Source organism: Manduca sexta, chromosome 26 (genome assembly GCF_014839805.1).
Source record: "Manduca sexta isolate Smith_Timp_Sample1 chromosome 26, JHU_Msex_v1.0, whole genome shotgun sequence".
Classification (NCBI taxonomy): Eukaryota; Metazoa; Arthropoda; class Insecta; order Lepidoptera; family Sphingidae; genus Manduca; species Manduca sexta.
In genome coordinates, this window is record NC_051140.1 from 3,077,735 (window position 1) to 3,098,304 (window position 20,570).

At 37.9% G+C, this 20,570-nt stretch overlaps 1 protein-coding gene across 3 annotated transcripts; it reads right to left on the bottom strand.

Annotated features, from left to right (window-relative positions):
* Positions 1-861: 861 nt before the first annotated feature.
* LOC115449304 (eukaryotic peptide chain release factor subunit 1) lies at positions 862-19,595 on the bottom strand. Of its 3 annotated transcripts, XM_030177076.1 has the most exons (10): positions 19,515-19,595; positions 19,096-19,197; positions 10,588-10,763; positions 9,854-10,092; positions 9,426-9,656; positions 9,094-9,249; positions 8,696-8,796; positions 7,462-7,555; positions 6,912-7,059; positions 862-2,804 (listed from the first exon to the last, which is right to left on the bottom strand). In XM_030177076.1, exons 2-10 carry the CDS (start codon positions 19,176-19,178, stop codon positions 2,719-2,721), a joined length of 1,314 nt encoding a protein of 437 aa, XP_030032936.1. In that variant the 5' UTR covers positions 19,179-19,197; positions 19,515-19,595; the 3' UTR covers positions 862-2,718. The 3 variants fall into 3 exon arrangements, with proteins under 3 accessions (XP_030032936.1, XP_030032935.1, XP_030032937.1); XM_030177075.2 differs by having other exon boundaries at positions 19,096-19,573; XM_030177077.2 differs by lacking the exon at positions 862-2,804 and adding an exon at positions 6,279-6,388 and having other exon boundaries at positions 19,096-19,574.
* Between the last annotated feature and the right edge of the window lie 975 nt (positions 19,596-20,570).

Genomic DNA, 20,570 nt, shown 5'->3' on the forward strand with positions numbered 1-20,570 from the left:
AAAAATACGTGACGTAAGAATTTTTAAATTTTGGAATATTTGACGTAATGACAGTCGTATGCCCGTTTTATAACATCCAATATTATTATTCGTACAAAATAAATAAATAAATATTGGAGACCAGATTAATTACTGTTTCCATTTAGAAAATGATAGCTAACATTCAAATAAGGTTCAGACAGCACTTTTGGATCAATTAACTCTTGGTCTCTCGTGGCTCGCCGGCGAGCCAAGACAGCTACATGACATTTGCGTGTCACGGGATTATAACCTTATATACTACATAATAAGGTTATTTTTCCGTCACACGCGTAGCTGTTTGACGAGTCATGACGGGTTAAACTACTGCCATACAGATGGTATGGTTACTTGTTATCGGTTGAGTCTACGCATAGGTAGGTTGAAATCATTATATGAAATACAAGTATGCAACCTGCATTTGATCGTAACACACAAAATATAACCCATAATATCAGCTCAATCAGACTTCAGTTCCATGTTTTTAAATTTCTATTAATTTAACTCAATTTATATGTAAATATTCTAAAGTATAACGATGCAATGAAATTATAAATTTAATGTATTTTTTATAGAATTCAATGAGGTCAGAGACTCGGCTGGGAGCAACTCTTACGAAGTGAACATTATATTCTTACATATTTTTATATCGAAATAGTGTTGTATAAAAATCATATTTTCGATATGTTCTGCTGAACATATGCTTGTCATACAAGACATTTTTCCTTGTCCCAGTCCGTACTCAGGGTTTAATTACAAGCACTGTTTGTCACTTCATAATCTTATAATTTTACCATCAAGCATGAGCCTACGAATTAATAAAGTTGCACAAAATTAAACAAATTTTGAAGCCATGAACCATTTTAATTTTATTCAAAATATAATACAACAAATATAAATTGTTTTAAAACAGTAGATATTGCCTACATACGATACATATGATATGAGAATGTTCACGCTTAGTTCACGGACCTGCGTCCCGCGCGAGCCACGCCGCCGCCGTCACAACTCCGACAAAATTAATCTAAAAATACCTTTTCGAGTGGTCACTTTCTTAGTAATCCTCTACTATAGATTCAGTACAAAAAAAGATCAAAATCATTGACATCACTCGACGATCATCATTGTTTATATTTATTAAATAATATTCTCTAGTTCATACGCGCAAGTAGCATTGACAGAAGAGAGCTAGATCTACTGTGTGACTCACTACTAATACTTTTGTTGATACGGTGACAGTCGCCTAACCGCCATTTTCAATCAACGATCCCAATCGCTTTTTCGATCTATCTCAAAAATGGACCAATTAGAAGAAAGTTTATCTTTACATGTTAACAAATAAATTATTCTGATTGGTTCATTCTCGAAATTAGATGGACGATTGAGATTGAGATTATTTATTGAAAACGAATGAAGGCAATAAACTCCACTACCCCCAACCACAAGTACAGAAAACCATGTTCCCCTTATGCAAGTGTCCACTCAGTATTCACACGTAGGCTGTCCCGGCGCGGCTCCGCGCGGCTCGACTGCGCTCGCGCCTTATCATTATCAGTCAGTATCTTAGTTCATAATATTCGACAATATTGCTTCCACGCTGGCACGGCCACACATTCATGCGAACAGACTCGCGCACGCAGCTCTGGTGACAAGGCGACGAGACCAGCCTGTTGCCAACTTGCCGCCGCATCGTGTTGTGTCGTGTCGTTTACAAATAATTAACATTGTGGAATAACACCGAGACCTAACTCGATTCCATATATAATAAAACTACAGCAAAATGAGAATGACACAAGCTACAAAGTTAGTATATTTTTTTTTTACAATGATTACACTATCTCCGAGTCTCCGTGGCAGGTCGACGTGTGTGTCGATCCGACTAGGACAGGGAATAACGGGAATCCGTATCCCGGGACAAGTGTGACCCGTGAGAATGCACGGGATCACCAACGTCAAAACTGTCAACAGAAATCTTGTCATGGGTATGAGGATTGCCTCAATATCAGTTCGTCTTTGGATCTATGTATGTGGCTGTTTATTGTTACGCGAATAGACTTCATCATTGTAAAAAAATATATTTATTGTGATGAAGCCCAAATAATATTATGACCCAATACTTACTATTTACTCACACATACCATACATCAAATTCAATCAGCCCATATACTGGTCAGTGTTGAGATACCTAAGGAGTGCTGAGAGGCGTTGCTGTTTCAACTACGACGATCAATTATAACTAACATGCACAGGAAAGAGACGAATATACGTAACCGCTACTGCGATGCGACTTTATGTCTCGCCACACTATAGGGCACCCGCACACTAATCTGAAACTTATAATTGTGCAAATTCTATAATTACTGAGTAGTTCCCAAGTCTAGTGCGATGTCGTGCGACTCCTCTGTAAGGCCCCAAAATAATAATCAGTCACATTTCAAAAACACTTAGGGATTAGACCCACAATAATCATTAACACAGATTATAGCCACTATAGAATTTCATTCATCATTCGCAGAGTTAAATATAACAAACAATTGATTTTATAACAATACACATTACAGACGAGTTAAAAATTGTCCTAAGATCTAACACGGCACAACACGAGGTGATCAGACGCGCGTTGTTGTGCGCCTTGCGCGACTAATAGTTGCCGGTGTACGCCGCGTGCGACTAATAGTCGCAGGTGTACGCCGCGATCGTTTAGTAGTCGTCGATGTCGTAAAGATTGTCGATTTCCTCGTCCTCCAGCTGCATCGACTGGAAGTCAACCTTGTAGCGCAGAAGACCTAAACAAAAACACAATGTTAATGATATTCACGGTATATTCAAAAGCAATTATTTATTTTATCTAACTACAGATTCCGACGTTAGGTCGTCATCTAGCTAGCGTAAGAGTTAATCACACTGCATATGAATTGTAACAACAACGTATTACCTTGATATTGCCTTTAGTGTGCGTGTGGAAAAGGAAATAAATGTTAAGGGGAACACACATTACATGTCTAGAAACCTACAAAAACGTATTGGGATAAGTTTCTGGAGCCCATAAATTTTAATAAAATAGTTTTAGGGGCTTCATCGAAATAACACAACGAAATGCCGTTTCAGAAACGTTTTTTATGTGCTTTTTTGGGTATATTTATTACAGAAAGCATACATTTCCAACTCTTAACGCGAATCCCTTAATCTTAGATTTTGTTGTTTCTAATGTTTGATGTGATTGACAATTCAAAAATAATTTTGATAAACTTAATATTATCATTAAAATTCAATTACACACATCAATATAATGCTAGACATAAATACTTATAAACGTGGGATATGATGGTGGTATCAATATAATGTTTTTGAAGAGCTCTAAGGCTATCCACTTATAAAGCAAAAAAAATATCATTTAAGACCGACCATCTGTCCACATGATAACCAAAGCGTGGGTCTGCAACACGTTTTGTACTTGTTATTAATACATCTTCTCAATTTATGATCCAAGGTATAATGATCTTCATTTGTTGATTGGGCACAGATGCTGAAGTTAGTAATAGTTGTTAGTTACCCACAAGTGTGAGCTGTTAGCGTGTTACTTGCAGTTTACAGCGCATCAGATGTAACGAGAGTTTCGTTACAGTGCCGCCCGGACTCCAACCCTAATGTATGCTTCCCCACTACATACTACGTGAACAAGATAAATGGTTGGAATATAGGTTGTTCGTCCGGTTATGAAGCGGAATGGGCTCTATTTCTTACAATGGTTAGAATGGTAAAGGAGTCAATATTAGACAATTTTACGCAATTAATTTGATCTTTGAAATATTTTCATAGAGTATTTGTCATAAACTCAAATTAGCCTTAATAAATTGAGGTTCATTTTAAGTTGTTTTGTGGGAACTTATTAAACCTTCCAAAGTTTTAACCAACAGCATAGAGTTCGATTTCCAGACCTGAGAGGGTACCGAAACCTAAATCTCCTGGTTCACAGCCGAATTAGTCTCCCGCTGTAGCTATAAGACTTCAAAAGTCAAACACAAAATTCAATAATTAGTGTTATTTGGTGAAGAAACAAAAACATACAGCTCTTGCAAGCAAACTGTAGATTTTTAACAATTTTATAAAGTGCTAGATTATGTTAGCAAATTTCAAACTCATTAATTAAGAGTTGTGCGCAATCGTAATGAATTAACGCTAGAACATAATATTATGTATGTTTATCCACACCAACTCATTTGTATGTTCATTGTTTTTTTTACAAGAGCTAAATCTAGTTATGTCTACAACCCCACCGCCATAAAACCGGACGAACAATTATGATTAAGCATATGTTAATGGTATAACTTCTATATCGTGATTATATCATATTTAAGGACATTCTACGTTACAAGAGGGATAGCTATTGCACGAAGCGTGGTCGGGGAGCACCAAATGAAAATGACAGAACCGCTACAGTTACAATCCGCGCTACTGTATAATGATGTTCGATATGGTTTACAGGCCGAACTATCATCACAAAAATTTCATTTTGCTTATGATACTTTTCGAAAGGCTAAGGCGAACATATTTTGTTTTTTCGTACAGGATTGGCAATAAACTGACACGATGTTGAGTGATATTAAGGGACGGCATCGCAACGTACTCGCGGCGAGCGCGCGCGCACTCTCCGTGACATTGGGGTTGATCTCTAGTCGTGACATCTCGGTACCTCTGCGACTGACAGCCGTTTTCAATAAACCCTCCCAATCTCACTCTTCAATCTAATTTCGAGAGTGAACCAATCAAAATAACTCATTTGTAATGTCAAACAAAACTTTACTCTGATTGGTCCATTTTTGCAATGGAACGAGTAAATCGGTTGGGACCGTTTATTTGAAATGACGGTAAAGGGCAACTAAACAATCTTATTTGTGCATGTTTTGTTTCCCAGCAGAGGTGAAAGAGTGGTGATAATGAGATGTCGGCGTCGAGCAGTGAGGCCGCGCCGCGAGCGCGTTGCGTTGCCGTCGGGCGTCGGCCGCCTCAGCGCGCATGCGTGAGACCGCCGACTGCGCGGACTGTCGATCTGTCGCATGAACATTGGAGACGCGCCGATCGTGACTACAGCTTAAGTAGGTACGTTGTCACAGGCGCGAACAGGGCCCCGACCATTTAGAAGAGTGACCATGACGTGTCAATGAACATCATAGTCCAAATATGAAGTGCTTTTAAGACCCTACATCATCTTAAATAGCCTCTTGTGGTAAATGTTACAACACGGCTCCTGTTCGTATTCCTACTGTGTGCCGAGTTTCTCAATAGTTAAAATCTTCTTTGCAACCAACAAAGCGACCGTATGGTGACGTAAAGCGAGATATTTAAAGAATGCCTCGCTGCATTTTTAACCGTCAAATCGACAGAACAGCAGTACACTAAACAATAGTTACTGTTCAACTTATAATTGAAATTAATACAAGCTTATCTCAATTATTAAGTTGTCAATGAATTTGATGGCCAATAGGTGTTGCAGGGTTGTCACTTTCGTTGATTACCATATCTATTTCAAGGCTGCACATGGCGGTGTCTCATGGCATATTCTCATGATTATTATTAAGAAACTTGTACCAGTCGAAATCGTCTCCAATCTTTATTCGACAGACCAAACTCTAAACTTCGATAACGAGCAAATTACTGTGTGCGAGGCAGGTAAAACAACATTATGTCCAAAATAAAGTTTAGAAAAATATAAAACATTTGAACAAATCTTAATATTAAGGGCCTGAAGACGCTGCGTTGTAAAGTGTAAGAAATCAATACTATAAACTCATTTAAAATGTAATCAAAAAACAATATATTAATAATGAACAAATTCTACACAGCTCCTAAGTTGAAATGCGCGGGTTTCCAAGAGCATTTTAACTTCTAAAACTGTCCTAATTACTACTACTACATAATGTACGGGACAGCCAGCAACAAAAGTTGCTGAACACTTTTATTTAACATAGTAACTTGACACAAACTTTCATAACTTGCTGAATACTTTGTTTCTAGTTACAATGATAATGAATCCTGTTCAGCAGCCTTTGTTGCTGACTGTACAACAAAAACCGCAACAAAACTAAATCCAACGCAGCGTCCACGGCCCTTCCCTTTCCCCTAACAAAAATCCGATATAAAAACCCAAGTAAAAAATAATTAAACCCAAAGCCGCTCTTAAATTACTTAAATTTTTTTATTGTCATTAAAGACATTTTTGTAAATTTTATATTTTTTTTGGTTCGAGTAAATATATGGTCTCGATTTTTTTATTCTTTATTTATCATTATTTAATAATCATCCAAGTCAACGTCATCGAGCGGCTCATCCATCTGCAGTGACTGGAAGTCCACTTTGTATCGCAAAATGCCTGATGAGTGAAGTGTGTTATGCGTTATAGTAATACCCACGGTGAGGTCCGAGCAGCAGGAAAAGGAGAAAAATAAAATTAGCGAGTTACAATACAACCAAATACATTTGCACTCCATGTTTACTCCAATGTGTTATATCTACATTCAAATGAAAATGTAAAGCTTTGTATAGATTATTCATAAAAAAGTAATACTGTGTGTTATACAACATTTGTATTTTGATGTATTTCTAAACATACAGCATTCAAAACATATTAAAATGTATGGAAAATGTTACAAACTTCTGTACAGAACTTTAGATTTCATGAAAATCGAAAATCACCTATTTAAAATCATAGTGCGAAGACACCAAGATAGCAGTAGTACACATTCAGACAAATTGTACCCGCAAATTACCGGCAATCTTCAAAATGATGGCCACAAGTAAAACTAGTGACTGCAAAGTTTTATGAATTTCCAATAACCAAGCATACAAAGACAACGCCCAGAAGTAATGTACCCAAAGCATAACAGAATACTGACCGCCAATGCCTCCGAAGCCGCGCACGAACTGACTGCCCTCCTGGCTCTTGTCGGTGATGATCTCGAGCGTGGCGCCGAACGACTTGTAGTTGTTGGCGAGCCACTCCAGCAGCGGCTGGCACTCCACCAGCTCCAGCTCCACGCCGCTCTAACGGGAAACAATTTATATCATTTAGGCTACTACATTGGTTAAATCAAACTGTCAATGATGTCAATCAATCTTTGTGAATTATCGCTTGCATTAACATAATTAAATAATCGTGACGAAATCTGCACACCTGAGACATTCTCTATAGGAATTTCGAAGGTGTGTGAAGTCTACCAATCTGCACTAGGCCAGTGTGGTGGACTAAGGCCTAATCCCTCTCAGTAGTAGAGGACAGCAACAGCGGGGCAGTATATAATACAGGGCTGATATTATTATATTATATTTAACTTTCAATGAAATTTATGGAGCGCAATATTATAAGCTCCATAATTCACCCAGTTTTTTTTCCTTGGTCAACAATGCACATGTCATAGTTTAAAAAAAAAGGTATAACGATCTCACCTCCTTGTCGGTGAAGTGCGACTTGTCCTTCTCCTGCTCGGGTGTCAGGTGCAGGATGGTCTCCTGGTTGGTGGCGTGCGATTTCAGCACATATCTGAAACATATGTATTACCTTAATGTAAATACAATGTATATCGTGGTAGCAAAACGAGCAGCGCGGCGCTGTGCATCAGGTACGAGAGACTATCGATTCATTTCGAGCGATGCGTTACATCTATACAGAAAGAATTTTTTGTGCTCCACATTTGTTTTTCGTGTTCGATGTTTTAAAATACAACGTATGTTATAGTTTGAGCGATTGGCAGAATCGTTAATATAAAAGCTATTGAGGTGAGGACAGACTAGAGCAATACAATGTATCGTAACTTATGAACGGTTCAAAACAGGCAAAAGCTCAGTTTCCAAATGCATTTACATATATTGTAGCATTCCTCTCAATGCTCGACGCTTGGTTCGAAATACTGCTCAAGGCGAGTCAGCATTAATCAGTAACATATATTTCTTTCTACTTTGCGTTCAGTCATTGTTAAAATGTCGACCTACAGGTATGCGTAAGCTGCATTTATTATGAAGTTATATTTAAAAAGAAATGACGTCATGTCTCCGGTATTTTTCATAAACAAAGTTTTCCTTATCCCAAGACATTCTGGAATAGAAAATAGACTACACACACACATACAAATGCCTTTTATCTCCGAAGGAGTAAGCAGGGGCGCAGGTGCACCCATCCCGCCGTGTTTATTCCGTCCCATGATAGGACGCGAGTCTATAACCATATCGGTCACAAATTCCAGACTCCGGGCTGATACTGAGTAGAAAAACCCTGTACCACCGCCCGACTCGGGAATCGAACCCAAGACTTCAGGATTCTAGTCGTACCGTAATATAACTATGTCACCGACGCAGAAAATATACTAAAAACACACAGCACGTGCAACACCACCCAGTGACCCTGAACAAGTAACTATATTCCTCGGCCCGAGCACTTCATTCCGCGTCGGCCGGGCTCGTGGCTTTGCTCGATAAAAAGGTACACCAATTCATTTGTTGGTTTTTAAAATCATGTGACAAAACATCGAGCAAAGTGTTCAAAAATTTTAAAACAACGAATATTCGTTACATAAAGGCTTTAGTCTATATTCACGTTTAAATTTCTAGATAAGTGCTATAATAGGCTACTTTTTATACCAGGAACGGAATTATGAAAGTGAAAGCTGAGGTAATATAGACTGACCGCTGGATGTCGAGGTTCTCCCAGCAGATGAGCGTCTCGACGGCGCCGAGCTCGAGCGCGCGCAGCGTGTCGTCCACGCCGAAGCAGTATTTGCCGGTGTCCTGCGAACATATAACACAATTTTGTTATTTTCTATTTTATATATAAATATATACGCATGAGAAGATAGAAAAATCGCTTGCCATCAGGCAATAAATGTTCATAAATGTGAACAACTCCACATATGTCTTAATTAAAAAAGCATTGGGTATCGTCACTCTATGCCATCGCTACACCTCAGTGTTTAAAATAAGTTTCTCGTCAATTCTATATTCTCATCTATGTTTATGACTGTTTCCTCTTAATTGAGTTATTACACTTTTCTGATAGACCTCATTGAGTGTGTCAGTAGGTGTTACCTGCGAGATCTCATCGAAGTATCTGCCGATCAGTTTTTTCTCTTGGATGAACTTGACGTTCTGCAAGGACTCGGCCGCCAGCTCGATGGCCTGGTTGAATCCGTTCTCGCCTCCGTACGACACATCCACCAATTTGATGATCTTGGCTTGCAGACGCTGTCAACACAAAAAAAAAATACATTTTACAACTACAATAATTGTCAAAAAAAATGTCAGTGTAATCCATTTAACTCCACTTTTTTATCATTTAAAATATGTTACTTGTTATTTTTTTAATTAGGCCAAACTAATACACATGCACGTGTATAGAGCATGATGTATGTCACACTGACCGGGTCGAACATGTCGGACTGCGAGAGCTCGGTCTTGAAGTCCGCGGAACCGGCGAGGATAAGCCCGGCGACGTTGGGCCGGTCGGCGCTGATGAACAGCTGCGTCGCCACCTCGGCCACCTTGCGCACGTAGTTGTGCCGCTTCTCCATACGCAGACGCGCGAAACGCAGCGCGGACTGACCACCGCGACCGTGCTTTTTCGGCAAGTCCACTGTGAATTTGTGCAGCACCTGTGCAGCAAACAAGATATTTGTAAAATAAACACATCGTTATCTTACACATTATTATTTGCTCCCATTTTTAACTGTTAATTTGACACATCCCACCACATATTTGGGTTTTTCTTTAGTATTGGTATAATTATTGTTAACTCCACAAAATGCATCGTTAGATTCCTTCCTTGAAGACGATATGTGTTTATTGTCACCTCTCTTGTGTTCCCTTGTAGAGTACCGAAGAGCGCGCCGTTTCCGTCCATGACGATGAAACCGAACTTGTTGTCGTCGGCGAGCAGCGCCGTGAGCGCCTCCGTGTGGAACTTGTTGTCGCACAGGTACAGCGAGGTGTTGATCGGCTTGAACGGCTCGAAGTCGATGTTCACCTTCTTCTCCTTGCCCTCCTCCGTCACAATCGTGCCGCAGTAGATCACCAAGCCGTTGGGCGGCACTGTGTTGCAAAAAATAATTTAATATATAAAACAAATCTTAGAAACATTAATTAGCCTATCAAGTGTTGAGCGAGAATTAATAACATTCTAACAAAAAAAAAAAAACGTTCATAAAGAAAGAGTTACAAACAATCGACACTTACACATATATAATATTATAAATGCGGTAGTGACTGTCTGTCTGCTTTCAAGGATGAACCACTGAACCGATTTCGACGACATATTTTTTGAGACAGACTGTGTGTTGTTTTGGGCATTGTTTTCAAGCCGGGCACTTAGTTGGATCGCAACAAGTTATCAAATGTTTCTAGTCTAGATTTTGCTTACGTGTGACATCTTGCCCAGATATTATATTCTATTAGCGAAAAAATGCGGGCCGCTTCCAATAGGTCGACCTGGAAATCTGCGGGAGAGACCCATTTTCAGCAGTCGACATCCTGCGGCTGATGATGATGATGAAAGAAAAATATATTATAATAAAATGCTAGTGTCACCTTTAGTGTACAGCTTGAGCCGGTGCTGCACGGAGGTGATGGCGCCGAGCACGGAGAGCCTGTTCACGCGCGACTTGATGTTCGACGCGGTGCCGAACTCGTCCGCCAACATCTTCGACACGCGCGAGATCTGGTCCTTCGGCGGGATGATCAGCGAGATCATCGACGTGCCGTTACTGCAAACAAACGTAACACTCTATTTAATAATTTATCACACAAATTGCGTACACGTAATATTACCGAATTGTTTAATAATAATGCTGGTCATATGGAGTCGGCCGAGTACGGTAACACCATACTCGTCAGTACAAGTTCGTAGAAAGCAACTAATGTAATTTTATATCAGCAATTTATATCCCCTCTCACATAATTCCTAAAGGTAGAAATATCTCCAAAACTTAAATAAAAAAAATATATTCTAAAGGAAGTAAATCTATCTACATTTCTGGCATACGGCTTGAAGATATACTTTTCACATGTAAATTCCAGAAAGCCAATAAGTACCGGCTCGATTCATTCATTCATCCTAATCTATACTTAGAAAATTGAAACTATCTTTGCGACAAGCCACTTGTTGGTTTTGCAAACTTTAGAAAAATAGCTATGAAAATAGCTCTTAGAACTTAACTTGAGCCTTTAAATGCTAAATATTTTATATGATTATAAAAATAACAAGAAAATTATAAGTCGTAATATATATATTTTTACGGACACAGCAGTGAAGTAGCGGGTGTCAACTTCTCATACAATTAGAGTGTCTTACTAACAAAGCTATACGTAACGGGAGCGGGGCGGTACAGGGTCACCAGGACCGACGCGATGGGTGCATCCAATGCGGCTGCGTAGATGCATCGATCATACGAACTCGCTCCACCTGCCCGGGCTCAAATATTTATTATTAACCAATTTCATCGATCAGGTAACTATTTGGAAGTTTATTACAAACGGCCGCCGCGGCGGTATACGCAACGTGACGGTCTCTATTGTGGATGTAGAACGAAGCTCGTGTTTGATAAGTTTCAGAGCATAACATTAAAATGATAATATAATCAAAATACAATTTTGAGCTATCAGTTAGATTGCACTGCACTTACCATCAGGTGCAGCGGGGTCCCTTGGTCCTACACGTATAAAAAAGATATAGCGGGTATGGTGTGCTATTTTGTGATTATTTTCCGAATGACATGAAACCTCTCGGCAGTAACACGATGCATATTACCAGTAGCAACACCAGTCGAACTTGAAAGCACCGCGTGGCGTTGCACTGCGCTCGTTATCCAGACATACAATATTAAGAATCATCTATGGAAGGACCAAAGGATCCTTTTGTTTCTAATACGTTATAAAATCTCACAACGCGTTTATAATAGCTGCAGCTTTGTGCTCAGAAGTTGTAGTAAACACATTCGTTTGCTGTGTTACTACTATAAAATAACATTACGCGTGGATTATGTGAAGCGCGTGCCGGCACATTCATCAGGTGTCCGTCCTACCGCAACACGCACACAAACACGTTCGAAGTGATCTGCGATTTGCGAGCACAATACGCATTACATTACTAGGCCATATTACTTTACACACATTATTACCTTTCTTGACTTAGCTTTAAATTAAAATAAACATCTTAAATTATTCTACTAATCATACTAATAATGGTATCCCTCTTTGAAAATGTAAATATATTTGGTTTATAAATTATTTCAATTATATTTTGTCATGTCAACAAATCTCCCTCTTTTGAATATATGATATGTTAATAGCCTTATTCTTCTGTCATTTATTCATGCGATCATATTTTTGTGTAGTTTTTAGTAAGGTGCGTAGTAATTCGCTTACAGTACCGGTACACAGATTCAATCACAGCCACCTAGATTGCAATCTGATGTAGGTCATCGCTACAAAATCAATACATCACGCAGGCGCACTCGAGCTGACGAGCTCTATTTGTACTCTATTTTGATGTTAAATAAGCACTAGATTTTACCCATCCGAGATGAGAGACCTACCTTTTTAAATTGAACTCCCGGGGCATTTAATCCCCGAGCAAAACTGTATTTCATCAGATCCTTAGGGAATGTTTTAATAAAAGTTATCTCTATTTTTTGTCCTTAACTTCGGTCTTACAAATCTTATTAAGAAAAACCCGTCAAATGGGAATTTACACAACATTACTTCGACTGGCCTATAAATCTTTATGAACCATAATGTAAAAAGAGATTTCAATTAATATTTAATGTGCAAACATTAAAATATATACTATTAGAAACTAATTTCAACAGGCTTGCGGAAGCATGACGCGAGGGTACTGGCGAGGAGGCTCGAGGGTTAAAAGGGTTTCACACATCAACATGGGACAAACTGTTGTTTCCTTAAGTTTGCAAGTTGCATTATGGTTGTACAGCTGAACTGCACAACCCTGTGATACCTGTACCTATGACTGGATCAGTCACTATTGTAATTTTTAAATTGGTATAGCCCGAAAATATTGTATTTAATCAATATTAACCTATACTTATCATAACAATATGTTTTGTTAGGTACCTATAAGAAGTGTAGAAAAAAATAAATTGTTACCAGTGTGGAGGTTGAACCAAACAAGTCGCAGTTAATATTTTTAATGAAGCAAAAACAATCATCATTATTATCTTTGTATTGTTAAACAACGGTAGTAAATGTTTTATGTATCAGTGTGAGCATGCATTGAAGTTTAAATCAACTCGTTCAAATGCTCAAATCTTTGTCCAACCGTACTTTAGCAAATCTGCGCGTACAATATTAATTATTAAAATAAAACAAATTATTCGGATTTTATCGCGGTTTTAATGTTTTAGTTTTCTCCCGACGTTTCCAAGACTGCAGCGTTCGTGGTCCCGGGGGATGGTCCCCAAAGTCCTTAAACATTAAAACCCCGATAAAATCGGAAAAAATAATTGAATTGTAATGTCTAACATTGGCGTAAACATAAGAAATCATAACATTAATTATGTTATTCACGTAAATGCTTTTATATTATTTACACTGGTTATTCGTATCAAGTTATTGCATTTCATCATCTCCCCAGGCCCCCCAAACCACCCGCCCGCCTTCTTCCACACCCCTTGCATCCTTACGCTACTGGCGCTCTCTGTGGGTGGGTGGTGCCTCCCACTTTGGGAAACTGCGTTTCAAATTGGATATTTCGCAATTGCGCCTGCGTGCACCTATCGATTTGGAAACTGCAATGTCTTTCAAACGCCTTTGACTGCTGAGAATACGTGTAGCGACGTACCTGTGATCGAGAAGTTCCGATGTCGCAAATTAGCCGATAACAAAGGGGAATGCTAGTATGGGGGAAAGGCTCTATGCATATTCATATTTTTTGTTATTGCACTATAATCATAATATATGACACTACTATATGTAGTACATAAATAGTAATATCTGATTATTTCAAGACAAAGTATTGTTCAAACATATTGTCTAACGTTGTAAATGAAAACACAAATGATAAATTACCTCTATAACAAATTGTGAAACTATGTCAGAAAACACGTTCCAATCTAAATAACACACAACATCCCGCTTTGAATACAATATACTCGTCCTCAACAAGCAGACAAGACATCTTGCCGGAACCAGTCTCCTCGTAAACAGCTTTCAAAATCAAACAAAGGCAACAGGGGAAATCATTTCCATTATTTCAACGAATCCTTAAATAAACCTGATACAATTCACCTTATAAAACAGGTGTACACAAACAAATGTCTCAATTGTGTTTAAAAGAAAGAGAAATTGTCTTTCAGCTTATAACACCTAATAATATAATAATAATATCAGCCTGTATTATATACTGTCCCTTGTTGGGCACGGGCCTCCTCTACTACTGAGAGGGATTAGGCCTTAGTCCACCACGCTGGCCTGAGTCTGAAAACTCAGAGGTGTCTGCCTTTGGGATTTGAACCTGCGGACATTCGTCTTGGCAGTCTGTTCCACGACAAACTAGGCTATCACCGCTTAGCAGACACATAACACCTATCGACAATCAAATAATCCATTAGCGAGAGTTATTCAAAGAATCTTCACACCTGTTGCCTGGTTTGTACAAACACTCGAGATTCCAAACGCCGCCAGATCAAAGCATATAAACAAGCACACGTGACTTCAAGATGAACAGAGACGATTTTATATCTACTCATTTGGTAAATAATATAAACGTAACATGACAACTACCAATATCTAAGAGATCGTCGCAATAAAGAAATACAAGAATCGTGAATGTACAGTTTACAGGTTTTGAGGGCGGTTGACCTCTGTTACGTGCTTTACAATAAAAAATAAACCTCGTTGCGCTCTTTGCCTAGGTTTTTTTCGCGAAACTTCCTTTGTGTTAGTAATTTTTGCATATCGGTCTTTGTAAATTTTATTATAGGTCTAGTAAAATGTCTACATCATCGTTGCCATCGTTAACAAACAATGATAATGGCTGATCTTTCGATAAAAGTATGTTACATCAAACTTCAAAACTCGTGGGCTCCGAACGTCTGGCTGCAGCGCGGTACTCACTATTCCATTATTTAAGTTTATACACGGTAAATAATTGACAACCCAAAGCTCAAGGTGTTCAACACGATGACAATAACCGACATGACCAGCACGATTTATAAGGTTGTTGTTATAGAAATATTAATAGTTTAGGTGGAACGTCTGGTATATATTAACCACCTTATTCATAAACGTTTTTTATCTAAGGACGGAGTAAAGCTGTGATAACAAGCCTGTTTCTCAATGCCCAACGGCACTGAGAAATAGACATAGGGCCGTTGTGATTGGTTATTTTTGTCGTATTTCAATATTAGCCAATCACAACGGCCCTACGTCTACGCACTGCGAAGACTGCCATGCCGTCAGCACTGAGAAACAGACTTGTTATCACAGCCTTACTCGGTCGTTAGATAAAAAACGTCTATGAATAAGGGGGTTAGTCTTTACGTGTGCATGAGTTTTGTCCTACAAAAATGCCATTGTAAACTATCGAAACACTAGATTGAAGTATCTTTGTTTTGCCCTGACAAACTTGTAGATAATATACAACCAATTAATATTAAATGTAGGTTACTAATCCAAAGGCATGCATAATGCGTCGGACTTTCAATAATGAATGCCACAATCATTTATCATAGATATTCGAAAAATATATGTCAGGTAGTCTCCGTGCGAGATAATGGCCTTTGTGAAAAATGTACTGCTGATTATATTTACTTAACAGATAATATATTGGTTCATAGTATTGTTCATATTATTTGTGATGCAGAAACTGTCACCAACGTTTCCTCAGTAATTCGACATCGTAAATTCAAGTACCGCTCAACCTACTCGCGCCTATGAACGAAATGTTCTGAATTAAAATGGATTCCTACAAAAAAACCTGCCGCTTAGATTTACAGCGCAAATATGATAAGTAGACATTTAGTTCTTAATGCAGCTTGCTGCTGAATAAGATAGTTCAGGTGCTTCTTATGACGTGACTCTTGGACCTCCGACGCCTTTATTTAACTATGATTCCTCACTGCTCATAGACAATGCTCAATAGCGGGCCGAAACGAGTTTGGTAAAAACCTACATAGTACTTGCAATATTTACATACCGCATAGCAACAAGTGTTAAGTAATATTAGATCACAAGGAAACTGGCGGAACTGTCACAGTAGATGTAATTCGCAAACAAGAGTGTTATGATTGATCGCAACTAGTGCGACCTTCGCCTAAACGTAGACACAACTGTACCGGGAAATGTATAACCAGAGATGCACACATGCCAATGCCGTGCAGGACTACGTTACTCAATAATCAGACAATTTATTGGACTGGGGTAACGCGAATTCGAATTCAAAATGGAGAATAAATACTATTTTCATCTTGAGAAATGCTCTATACTAAATTAGGAATGAAAAATATGTTGACATACAATTATTAGAAAGATGCCAAAACTGGTGCACTATATTGGAATCATCAGCCTACTTTCACTATACTAACATAATATGTAATATCCAATCAATGACGTTTTACAAATAGACACGTCATACACTAACAAAATGGCACATAAAAACGGCGCACTATTTGCTATATTCACGTACCTATACATATAATTACAAATTGGCTCGAAGAAGGAATAAAAAGATGCAGCACACATTCGTTAGAAAAAGATATATATACATTGACAGTTACGTAACAACGTTAGTGCCGCACGCTCATTGGCTGTTAAGTCGGGCAATTACCTTACTTTCGTCTTGCCAGTATTGAGCTCGGACAACGTATCTATGTAATAAAAACATCTTAGTATCCAATAACAAATTTATTACTCTTAGAGGGATTTCTACAGCCTAATTTATGAATTTAAAATAAAGATGAAAGATACAATAACGAGCTAGGCAGAATTCGTACAAGGTGACGTGGTTTGAGTTTATGTAAGGAACATACTCATCTTTAGGTTGTTGAATACTACAAGCCGTTGGATCGAGAATACTCGCGACGGCATTAAACTATAATAACAGGTAATGTCGCGAAAAGCGTGATCTAAACTACTGATACTTTAAAAAATAGTTTCTTATAGTTTACATTTAATAAAAGATTAAAAAAAAACGCATTACCTGACAGAATTGTCTGGCGGGGCCGAAAGTGACTGCCGATATCTCAGAGTCGATATTTACTGTTTATTATTGCTTGCTATTCGTCGTAAGAATTTCAGGGGCATGACTAGTATACCAGGCCACATTATGTCAGCAAGCCCGGTGGAAGTAAAACTAACCAATTTTATTCATAGGTTTGTACCCACTATTGAGTCTCATACATTTTATTCAACGTTCAAGCAGGTGGTAAGGCAATACCTGTTGAAATCTCATGAGTAGAGGGCCACTCATATACGCAAGATGTGATAATTGGTTTTGTATTTGGTAAACGATAATTGGCGCCGAAAAATCTAGATGTACGTCCATCTAAACAACAGTTGGTTTGAGCACCTTGCTTTCCCCCTCTCCCGCCAATCTCTCTCGGGTGCAATATTGATTTATGCAGGAGATGCGCGCTGGCGCTGTACACCTTGTTACAGCCACGCCCACTAATTACGATGTAGCATCTTCTTAGATGCAGAAATTACAAACAAAAACTTAAACAAAACATTAGATTCTTTACACATCATGCATCATCTTATTAACATTTTTGAAAAACAAACAAAACTGTACCCAAACAAAGACATAAAATTTCACAGACTATGTTGAATTCAAGTGTCATACTCATTAATGTTTTAAATGTTACAATACATCAATTTGCCTTAATAATCCCTGAGGCAATTCTGGTGCGCTTGTTCTCTACACTAAATGCTTGCCTATGCACAGGGAGACATTTCTTATGACCTTAGTCACATAGTTAAGTGTGTATACCTTATAGTTGCCGAATTCATATTGAGGCCTATGAGGGCTCGCGAACATATCCTGGCATTCTCCCCTCTGCCCATCCTAACAAGGTTTCTTCTTCTTCCACCACACTTCCTTCCACAGATATCACCCTCTCAACTTTCCTCTAAGGCCCGGTTGTCACTAATCCCAGTATCCAATTTGCATGTTTCCCCTGATGTTGAATGCAGGGTCTGATACTCAAAAAAATAATTGCTTTACTAAGGTGTTTTACTGAGGTTTATACCTTAATTATATTAACATGACATATTACAAGGTAAATCGAATCAAATAAATCTTAAATCCTGTACCATCTCACAGACCTATTTCTAACCGCATAACCAAACCTAGAGAAACAGTAAACAATATTATTAATACTGCCCATCCCAAGAGTCTTGGTGCTAGATCCTCGGATGGTGCAAGCCTTTCATTAAATTCCCATTTTCTTCCTGCCAAGCCCCTCTTAAGTAAAATGCGTAGCTATGCCACTGTGTAAATTGTTTTGTTGGCCAAATATTAAAACATGACTTTAGTAGAAATTGGTAGTGTATTGGATTACACTATATGATTAAGTGCTAGTCAAAATATATTTATAATAAATTAAATATTAAGCATTTTGTACTTCACTTGATAACCAAGGTATAAGAGGGATGTAATAGATATTCGCGCGTGGAACAGCTTAGGAGCAAGTATTATGGGGAAACCATTATTGAGCAGTGTTGAATCACCGAAAATAAAAATATTTTGTATTTATGTACACTTGTTGCTAAGTGATAGTCATCGAATACGTAGGAGATTGACGCGGCTTTGTTTGATTTGCATTTATCAAGAAACAGAATAGACAATTCAGCTATATTTTCTTATAATTCCATAATAACAACTTGAAAGACTAGGTTAATTGATCAAAGTGCATTCTTCTTCTTAGTACATCGACAAGGTTATAATTCGCGCATGCACCAGCGGCGCATGTGTCGACCGTGACGCAGCCCAGTTGGCAAATTCGCTCGATCAATATTGCAATACATTCTACAACAAAAGAATATCTCGTAATAACATCTGGAATATAATAATACAATACTTACCCACGGGCCATTTCCAAGCTCTTTATGAGCTTCTTGATCTTCCATATTTCAACATTGCGATCTGCTGACGACTCTTCAGACATATTGATTCGGTTTTATGAACTGATACACAAAAAAAACTCACTGATTCGATTGTATGTTACTAAAAATATGTCTTTACAACACACCACCTCGCTTCTAAATGAATTTATTAGGGGGAAAGTGAACCCAAAATGTAGTTCAAACTGCCCAAATCCAGATCGATCCGGACGGGTAGGACACCTCACACTTCAGTTGAAACACTTTCTAGTTTGCGTTTACCATCTGACGTCCCTCAAAATTGCTTCCCGTGCGGGAATTATGGAATATTTAATTATTTCGGTCACCACTGAGCATGTGGATCGCAAAAATCAGACATAAAGAGATAAGATGACGTTTACCGAACGATAGAACGGACGCCCAATAACCAGTCGTTTGACGAGTGGCGAGTGGCGACAAAATGAGAGAAATTAACAGGGCTGCCAGTATTTTTTTTTATAAATAATACTACATTCTTGAAAAGGTACAAAATATTTTTTTTGAATAAAAATAAAAATATTAAACAACACTTATGCATAATACATAAAATATGGTAAAATTAAATAGTTAATGTAGTTTTTCAGCGAATAAAAGTATATCTACTCTCTGTGATCCTATTATTATGGTTGTTTGCGGATACCAACAGGATATGTATTTAATCGCATGTAACAGTGTTTGTATCTAGTAATAAAGATTAGCAACCCTGCAATTTTGTGCAGATATTTCTTTTTGTACGACGTGGAATAAAATATTGATATAAATTGAAGGATAAGTGAAAAATTGTGGAATAAGTGAAAAATTTAAGGAAAAATGAAAAAAATGAAAGCTCCTTAGAATAATAAAAAGTTATCGATTTGGTTGCTTTTTTTTTCATCATCCCTATTCGTAATCATTGAAAGCTGTCGAGTGAGAAAGCTGTTTTCCATTTTGAGGAATTTATCTCTTTTCCAGGGCTAAATAGCCTAATTTTGTATAAATAAGCGACTTTTTTGCCATGAAAAGGGATTGAGGAAAATTTTGAATAAACTCCAACTTAACGTTTTAAATATTATTTCCAGTAAACAACTTTTAATTTATTACTTATTTTTCGGGCTCCAACGTGTCAAATGAAAGTTACTATTGTATTATTGATAGTTCCATCACCGATCGTAAGGATTTATTGAGACGATAAATAGCCTAGATCTAGGGCTATAGATTTACATGCTTTACGTTATTAAACACATGATAAGTTATTTTTAGGGTGTGTTTCCTAACTTCCGAGTATGCTCATCATAATTTTATTGTAATTGTGTAAGCAGACTTATTATATATGTCACTTCTATGCTCCCAATAAATTGAAATAGCATTGATACTTATATACTATCCACATTAGCTCTTTAAGAAAATAGTTATTTGATAAATCATATTTAAAACTTTAT